General features: G+C 30.7%; 2 protein-coding genes across 2 annotated transcripts; one reads left to right on the top strand and one right to left on the bottom strand.

The window, feature by feature from the left end:
- Nucleotides 1–48: 48 nt before the first annotated feature.
- Nucleotides 49–808, top strand: LOC123678305 (guided entry of tail-anchored proteins factor 1-like). Its single transcript, XM_045615287.1, has 2 exons — nt 49–208; nt 268–808. Exons 1-2 carry the CDS (start codon nt 140–142, stop codon nt 676–678), a joined length of 480 nt encoding a protein of 159 aa, XP_045471243.1. The 5' UTR covers nt 49–139; the 3' UTR covers nt 679–808.
- Nucleotides 809–3,168: 2,360 nt separating this feature from the next.
- Nucleotides 3,169–6,704, bottom strand: LOC123678177 (neural Wiskott-Aldrich syndrome protein-like). The gene is made up of 10 exons (XM_045615046.1): nt 6,354–6,704; nt 5,998–6,225; nt 5,848–5,944; nt 5,681–5,791; nt 4,721–4,872; nt 4,439–4,639; nt 4,321–4,384; nt 4,029–4,222; nt 3,425–3,526; nt 3,169–3,364 (listed from the first exon to the last, which is right to left on the bottom strand). The coding sequence occupies exons 1-10, from the start codon at nt 6,453–6,455 to the stop codon at nt 3,206–3,208; spliced, it is 1,410 nt and encodes a 469-aa protein (XP_045471002.1). The 5' UTR covers nt 6,456–6,704; the 3' UTR covers nt 3,169–3,205.
- Between the last annotated feature and the right edge of the window lie 2,129 nt (nt 6,705–8,833).

Genomic DNA, 8,833 nt, shown 5'->3' with positions numbered 1-8,833 from the left:
GGCATAGAACATATTTTGTTGAACTCTTCTATGAAATATTATGATTTATTTTTTATAACCTATTCTTTGGAATTTGAAAACAAATGTCATTATTATTTAGATGAGCTAACATTTGTTGCTTTAAATTCACCTAACCAGAATGCTTCTTCTGATTCTATCTACATTACTGAGTTTTCTTAGTGTTCATACTAAATTCATTACTAATCCAGTAAGAATGAATTTATTATCCGTTTTATTAATTGAATCCAGTACATGTTCAATTTTTAGCTAATGAAATGGATGCAGAGTTCATCTAAAGAGGAAATATCCAAGAGGAATGAAATTAAATCACTCCAGTCCGCTCAACAGAAATTGAGCATGGTCGATAATTTTGTAGAATATTCGAAAATACAAAGAAAAATCAATAGGATAACTGAAAGCTTGAAAGAAAAAGAATTAGAGAACTCGAATAGTTTTTATATGAAAATTGGTATTCCTTATGGACTTAAAATGATAATTATCACCCTACTCGTCATATTATGTTTTTACTATCGAAGTAGTCCATTATTCTACTTGGAAAGTTCCATAAATTTATTTCCATTTCAGTATTTTATATCATTCGCAAATGGAAAAAATAGTGTTTCATTTCATTTTTGGGTAATGTGTTGTACAGCTTTTGCCAGGTCAATAAAATTATAATATTTTCCAATTTTATTTTCAATCAATGAAAGGCTAGTGCTCTTACAACCTGATTTTGGGATACTTAACAATTGTAATATTTTTATTGAAAATAATCAAAATCAAATAAAAACGATATGTCTGACTTTTATTCATAGTTTTTCTTGTGAAGCAACTGGTTATCAACTTTCAGTAATTAAAAGCAGAATTGGAAGGTATACCTGCAAGTTTTCTGAAAATCTCATTCATTAAAAACATACCCTTCAGCAACTCTTTCACTTCACTATGACTTTTTATCATCTAGCTGCCTAGCATATTCACAAGTTCTTGCTGTCAGCATCCCCTAAATACACTGAATATTAACTTTAAAAATGACTCATTGGCTCCTCATGAATAAATTTCAGTCTACTGTTCTTCATAAAGATGGAAAATTATTAACCATTATGTAACTTGTGCTGTCTTCTCAAATCAATTATAAAATTTTACGTATCTCAAAAATCCTTATGAAATAGTTTCGTAACTACGAAACAATTAGAAATAGGATATTAACCAAGATTCAAATTGTGAATAAAATTTATTTAATAAAATATTTATTTCATAATTTACAAATATATAATGTATATCAGTTAATTTTAGATTTCGTAACTGGAGGCAAATGAAATAAAAAGTTAAATAAAATACCTCCTAAGTATTAAAACGTCAAAAGAATCATAATTAGGTCTTCAATTCCAAAGGAAAAGCATTTCATCACCAAATAAAAAATATAAAACACCATGATCAAAAGTTCATGTTTGGAAGATGTAAACTTTATCTTAGTTATTTACTACGGATTGATTCTGATTCATTAACACAACTGTCATGTACTGTATATATTTCTATTCGGAGATTAACCGATTGTATTTTGAATAATTCTAATTAATACTAAGATTAACTTCTGTAATTTCAAATTGAAAAGAGGGTCCACTGTTTTTTTTATGAGTTAAAGATATTATCTCATGTATACCTATATTATATAAGTTATCTAGTTTTTCTTGTGAAACAAATTCGTACATAGTTACATTTTATGCATGACAATAACATTAATGAATCAATATGACTAGTTTTCATTCAACGATAACAAATGGGTAATCTTTCTCAAATGTATACCACATCTTGAGCTATGGAAATAATAACATATTGAAACACAGAAGAAACATTACATCCTGAAAAATTCGATTTTTATTTCGGATTGAAATTACTATAAACACAGCTCAAGCGTTTTTTCTTTGAAATTTGATTTAATACCTGTAGTATTGTTTTTTCATTCATTGTAGTATATCAGAACTATTTAGAGGGGCACCATAGGAATATTGAAAACCAGTTAGAGATACAGGGTGGCTTAAATTACAAAAAAGTTGCGTTATTTAGGGATTAGCGTGTTGATGTATCTAAAATATCTCCAATGGTTCTTGAGATATCTCAAAAAACTGAAAATCGAGATTTTCTTTTTTTCTCTATAACTCATTTGTTTTAGGGGATAACTTTACGAAATTCGGTTTGTAGTCATTATTCAATACAGAAATTCTAATGGTGTCGTCAGATTTTTTCTGTTCTCCATTGTTTCAGAGACGCGATAGTCAATTTTTTTTCTTATGGACGCCATATTGGTTTTGCTTAGGAGATGATAAAGAAAAAATTACAAATTCAACAATGTATCATACTCTATAAAAATATCGAGTCTAGGTACGCAAATTTGAAGAGTTGTTATGTGAAATCATTACTTGACTATCGCGTCTCTGAAACAATGAAAAACAGAAAAAATCTGAATACACCATTAGTATCTCTATATTGGATAATGGCTATAAACGAAATTTTGTGAGGTTATCTCCAGAAACAAATGAGTTATACAGAAAAAAAGAAAATCTCGATTCTCAGTTTTTTCGTGATATCTTGGGAACCAAAGAAGATATTGCAACACACTCATCCCTAAATAACGCAACTTTTTTGTGATTAAATTCTAACGGTTTTCGATATCTCTGTAGTGGCCCTCTGAATAGTTTTAACCCTGTATACTTCATCCTGTGTAGGAACATAAAGTATTGAAATTAGTATTGTATGATAAGCTTCAATAATATCAAACTTATCAAGGTTGATGACTCAATAGAGATGAAGTTTTAAATCCAAGATGTTGATTTTGAGGTTAAGACTACTTTGCAGATTTTGAGTGGTCACACTTTCAGTTATTCCCTCTGATTCGTCCTTCCACTTTCAATATTTGCTATCTTAGCTGGCTGATAAAAACAGGGTACTACAGTTATAGTTCGAGCAATTTTGGCTATAAGTAAGGGCATTAATACTTCCAATAATGATAATAGAGAAAAAATATGTTGTGCATGATACCAGGAGAAGATTACATATGAAAAACATTTCACCCAGAAACATTCTGTTACAAACAGCCCCCGAACCATTTTAGCCATACGGTTGAATTTTCAAGATTCTCACAAGTTACTCTAAGTCAAATATTATTACAGATGAAAAAAAATAAGATTTTATTCAAATTTTGTCTAGCTTAGCAATCCCATTCGTCATCGTTCGAATCTTCCCCTTCGCTATCGTCATCTTCCGAGTGGATAGCTTTACTTCGTTCAGCTAACGCCCTAGCTAATGCACCAGCTAAATCTGTAGGCCCGATTTCAATTGGTTGATTCAATTGCTTAACTTCTCTTTCCTAAAATTCATAATAGAAAAAAAAAATATGTGTGTCATCCGAGAAACTAACAAAACATACCTGAACCGGTTTGAGCGAAAAACCTTTTCTTATTTCACACAGAAGATCGTTCCTTGCTTCAACGGGAGCTGCAGCAGCAGCAATTTTTCGATCTTCGAGCGGCTGAAATAACGATGTTGTTATTCAAATGGTTACTATGGTTAGTAAGTTGGTGGTCCATATATGTCAACTTCCTCAAAAACCAGTGACTATTTCCTCAAACTTCGGTGATTTATCTGTCACCAGAGCAACCGTACTTATTTCTGGTTAGGTTCGGTAACCACGCCCACTCCGGTTGTCAGTTGTCATTTTAATTATCAGATTATTGTTTATGAATATTTTCCATGACATCTAACTCTCAAAAACTTTTTTATTTTTATTATGAAACAAATACCCTTTAGAGCTATTAAGAACTATTAGTTATTTACAAATTAAAAGAGATCAACCATTTATAACCTCCAAAATTCTGTCAATGAAAAGTTAAGTTGACAAGTGTCAAGCGGTCCGTAAATACGAAGCAGGTTACCTGAACCATTGAAAACCACTAGTAACCGCTCTGAAATTCTGGGCGATATATGGACCATACCCGTAATGAATATACATATTTTTTTTGTACTTATCCTACCTTGAGAGTTGTCCCATCCCTTATACTTTGTAGAAGTGCTGCATTCATATCACCCGGAGGTGCAGGCGGCCTTGAATTCTCCAACAGGGCTTCATTCAGAGGAGGTGCCGCAGGTATCAAATTCGTTGGGAGTGGAGGTGGTGGAGGTGCCAGTGGCGGAGCTGAGATATTGTTTGTTGGAAGACTTGGCTTTTCTAAAAAGAAGATTGAAAAATATGGTGAGTTTTTTTAACACGGTAGAGAATTCATCGAAATGAAGATGAATGAAATAACAATTTTTTTTTTGGCATACCTGGCTGTATCTTGGCTGGTGGCCTTCCAGGAGGTCCACTAGGAGGTGGCGGAGGAGCAGCCCTCTGAGAAAGAACATAATCAATCTTTTGATAAACTTTTTGTTACAAAGAACATACCACATGTGGTTTTCCAGGACCTCTGGGAGGTACAGGTGGCACCGGCAGAGGAGTCGATGATATGTTGTTATTTATTTTATTTGGTTGGCTCGATTCAATATTCTCCTTTTTCACAGCATCAAAACCACCCCTCTCATTTATGAACCCGTAAATGAACTCTCTTGTTTCTTTATCTTGCAATTCTTTTTCTGATACACCAGCCTTTAGTAAAATGAAAAAAAAATATATAACATTAAACCTAGAATTTAAATCCACTTTGAAGAAGCCATTTATTACCATTACCTTTTCGAAGAACTTTTTCAACTGGTCATTCACCCCATCGACATCAAACCCAGAATCAGGGTTCCAACCAACATGAGAGAGATGTTTGAAATCCTGAGGGCTTCCTATGTCAGCTTTGGTGATGTTACGTCTCCTTTTTGCTTGCTTTGCAGCTTTAAGCAAAATAAAGGTGTAAGAATAATTAAGATAACATTGTATTATTTGTAAAATATGTTACATATAACCAATCTGCTCCATAATAAGAATGATTTGATTTTAGGAAAATAGAACTATTTATTTTCATTAATCCATTATCCTTTGACTTTTGAGTTGACTATGATAAAAATTTGTTGTGTTTATTATTTTTGAATAGAAACAATAATATCAAAATAAATCATGAAATTTAAATATTGTGTTTGATTGAAAAAATTGCATCAATAAATTTGATAATTTCTTCATTGAACTATTTAAAAAAACAATTATTATTGTGATACTTGAAAGGAGATTCAGGAAATTATAATTTTCATGCAATTTGAAATTAATAATACGATCAAACTATCACTAATATATAATATGTAAAATTATATTTCCTTTCACTTGTTTAAACTTTCATAATCTTCATGTCATAGATAAAATTTTAACATGAAATAGTATCTGAAAAATCCTAAAGTGATTAAAACCCTCTAGAACTAAAGATAATAATTGTGATAGGATACTCATATTCATCAGTTCTTCCAATAAGAACTTTTGCCAGATCAACAGAAATATGCAGTAGAATATCTTGAACTGATAATAGCGAGCATAACTTCTATTAACCTTTATCTAAATACTGCTGCTCCATTCAAAATATTATAAAGCAATTGGTATTATAAGGAAATACCTTTTAATTAGATAACATATAGATATTATTGTTTCAATACAAGGAAGAAAACAGACTTTTCATTAGTATGAATTCTGAATATTTAAAATTAATAAACTTACCCAAGTCTGGTACTTTTCTAACTACGAAGTCTTGTGGGTTTGTGGGCTTTAAATTATTGACATTGCTATTGGCAACATTATTGATATTTCTACTATATTGTCTTCTCCTTTCTAAAAATTAAAATTGAATTGAACACCATACCCCATACAGCAATTATAAAACACACCTTCTTTTTTCCTTTTAGCGTATATTTTGATATCTACAACCTTTTTCATTTCTTTAGCTTCTTCATTGTTAGCAAAATTGAAGGCAATCAAGCAATCCTAAAGAATTATCAATGAAGTATATTTTGTAAATCGAAAGTCATATTACTCACCTGGCCTTCAAATACATGGAAAAATGATGTAGTTTCATTATATTCGAGATTGTTGTACATCTCATGTTCCCAAATCATATTGTTTCTTCTGAGACAAAAAAGTCTAAAAAAATAATTTTTTCGAATATTGTCCTTAACAAAACATAATACCCCTGTATCTTTTCGTAACCAATAAGAATGGTTTGGAGCTTCAGTAAAAAAAAGCTGGATAACTGCTGTAGACAGAGTCTGAAAATGATATGGAAAACATATATTTCTGCATAATATGAAAACTACTGTCCATAACAAACTTATATCAACGTAGCATTTGTGTTTATCTACTAATTATCCAAAACTTTTAACTAAAATGTACTTACTTGACATCTATTGCCCAATAGTCTGAATATTTGACTATTTTCTTCAGGATTTAGAAGCTTGGAAGCCTTATTTTCAACTTCAACCGTTGGAGGCATTTTCATGTTTTGATTCCGTTCTTAAATAACAATAAAGAAATAAAATTTTCGAAAATAATAACCTCAATTTTTTCACTGTTGGATATCCTCAAATAGTTATGAACAGTGTGACAAGATTAAACATTTCATCTTAAAATAATTAATCCTACTTAGCACATCCTCCCTCGATTAATTAAAATAAAAATAGGACAAATAAGAATTGATAACATATCGTTATCAATGACATTCTCACTTTTCCTTATTTCATTGAATTGACATATGAAGTTTCTGTGTGAAAATTGAACTTTCTTTTTTGAATTTTCTGTTGATAGTCATTTAAAACAATTGACAATGAAATTGTGATATAAACTTACTTTCATAATGCTTGAAAGGTTTTGAACATCTATTGAAATTAACTCTGAAACCCGACATTTAATAGTTTTTCTGATAACTTCAATGTTGTTCAAATCACCAAAATTATTCACATTCAAAAAGCTTTATACTTTTTGTTTCACTTCATAACTTTGCCTATTACTTCGACAAGCGACATCAGCAAGTGTTCCAAAATATGCTTTCGAAAACGAGAAGAGAAACATAGATGTTAAATCAAATTACACAGGCTATTTTGGTGTTTACACACAATTAAGTGTTTGAAAATAGAAATTCATAGGTATTCGGTATTTCGATTTCGGAAAACATTTGAATTTCAAATGGTAATTATAAATAATTTTGTTCGTAAATTATAATTCTGTTGTTATTCTGTGGTTTTCAAAAATTCGAATCCATGACAGATCCCCACCATTTTGAAAGTACCCAAATTCAAACTTAAATATGTAATAAATTAACTTTGGAATTTGTTTCAACTAATGACTAATTAGAAAATTCTTGAGTCCGAATTTCTAATCTCTTTAAGGTCGTTTTTATACCACTGTAAATGTGGTTCATATTTCTTCAAAACCTGAAAGAAGATTTCAAATTTAATTTAGAATTATAATTGTGAGACATTGTCCAGTTTTTTTGAGTTTTTTCTAATATTAAATCATGCCTTGCGAGAATGATGGAACTATAATATGCTAAAGTATTTTATACAAAAGTTTTTTGAAATGGAGAACGCTTTGAGTATGCATTTAAAATATGTTTTCGATATTTTTATTTCAATTTTTCGAGTGTAACCGATAAAACACATTTTTTCTTAAAAATTCGATTTTATTCGTCAACATAGTCATCTTCAAGAATCTTACATCCAACGCTCTTCTATCGTTTCAATATAGTAATTACCTGTTCTAAAAAATTATCCCATAAAAGTAATAAAGGGCATATTGCATCTGTTTTCATGACGAGTCACATACCTACAAGAAAGTTTTGACTTTAGATTTGTGTTCAGAAGATTGAATTGAGTACCTGTATTGTAATAAAGGGTTTAACAATAATAAAAGGTTTCATTTTGATCAATATCAATAATTAATAATCTTTATATGGCGTGTTTTTGACCGGTTGACTTCAAATGATGTTCTAAACTCGCGCTCTTCGCCTTCTATCTCGAAAACTATCCAACGTATAGAAAAACTTTTGGAACAAAAATTGTAGGGAATTTAATCATCTACAAAATTGATAATGATAACAAATAGCGAAAAACCCAGAGAAAACGAGATATTTGCAAAAATAGATTTCAATAGTCACATACATCCTGCTATATACATATGTATAAGTTAGTAGGTTTTGAGGCAACTTTTAGGATGTAAAAATAAAAGCTTATACGAGTTCATAGCTAGGTATCTCAAATTCTAAGATTATCACCTCATTTCGACTTAGATGACTGGACTACAACTAAAAACTAATAGAGTTAGTGTTGCATTGCAAAATGGCGAATGCGCCCCGTAACAGAAATATGTTACATTCTTAGAACAATGTAAGCAAGTCACGAAAGTAGTTTAGGATACTTCTCTATACATATATCTCAGTTGAAATTATTGTAGTTCTCTAAAATGACCTCGCTGACCATTATATACTTTTCCAACGTCCCATTCTTCACACGAACATATGTTTTATTCAAATACTCTTGGACACGTCTGCTTAGGAAGTGCGTTGTTGATAGAATATAAAATTGATTGAAGTATAAAAATTCACTAGAATGTTACGAGAGCTAAGTAGGAGTTATTTACAATGGTTTTATTTCTCTGGAGAAAGAATAGCCATATGCACTAGGAGAATCAAAAACAATATTTATTCAACCAATGACAAACCCGAAAAACAAATTAACAATTAGGTGAATGCACTTATTGCACCGTTGGAGATCACATAACTGTATACAGGGTGGTCCAGATTTTAGTTCAATAAGTTGACCTCGGATAGAACAACTCTTTTCATGAAAAAAAGTTCATATACAGGGTGTTAGTGTTTGAAAA

This window comes from Harmonia axyridis, chromosome 4, assembly GCF_914767665.1.
Source record: "Harmonia axyridis chromosome 4, icHarAxyr1.1, whole genome shotgun sequence".
Lineage (NCBI taxonomy): Eukaryota > Metazoa > Arthropoda > Insecta > Coleoptera > Coccinellidae > Harmonia > Harmonia axyridis.
Note: the sequence above shows the minus strand (reverse complement) of the source record. Positions and strands in the feature narration are given on the sequence as shown.

Bases quoted from the DNA above. Each gene is read 5' to 3' on its own strand.
- LOC123678305 (XM_045615287.1), top strand. From the start codon at position 140: ATGCTTCTTCTGATTCTATCTACATTACTGAGTTTTCTTAGTGTTCAT. The intron at 209-267 runs GTAAGAATGAAT...TTCAATTTTTAG, and splicing joins CTAAATTCATTACTAATCCA to CTAATGAAATGGATGCAGAG.
- LOC123678177 (XM_045615046.1), bottom strand. From the start codon at position 6,455: ATGAAAATGCCTCCAACGGTTGAAGTTGAAAATAAGGCTTCCAAGCTT. The intron at 6,226-6,353 runs GTAAGTACATTT...TATCATTTTCAG, and splicing joins TATTGGGCAATAGATGTCAA to ACTCTGTCTACAGCAGTTAT. The intron at 4,640-4,720 runs GTAATGGTAATA...ATTTTACTAAAG, and splicing joins TGAAAAAGTTCTTCGAAAAG to GCTGGTGTATCAGAAAAAGA.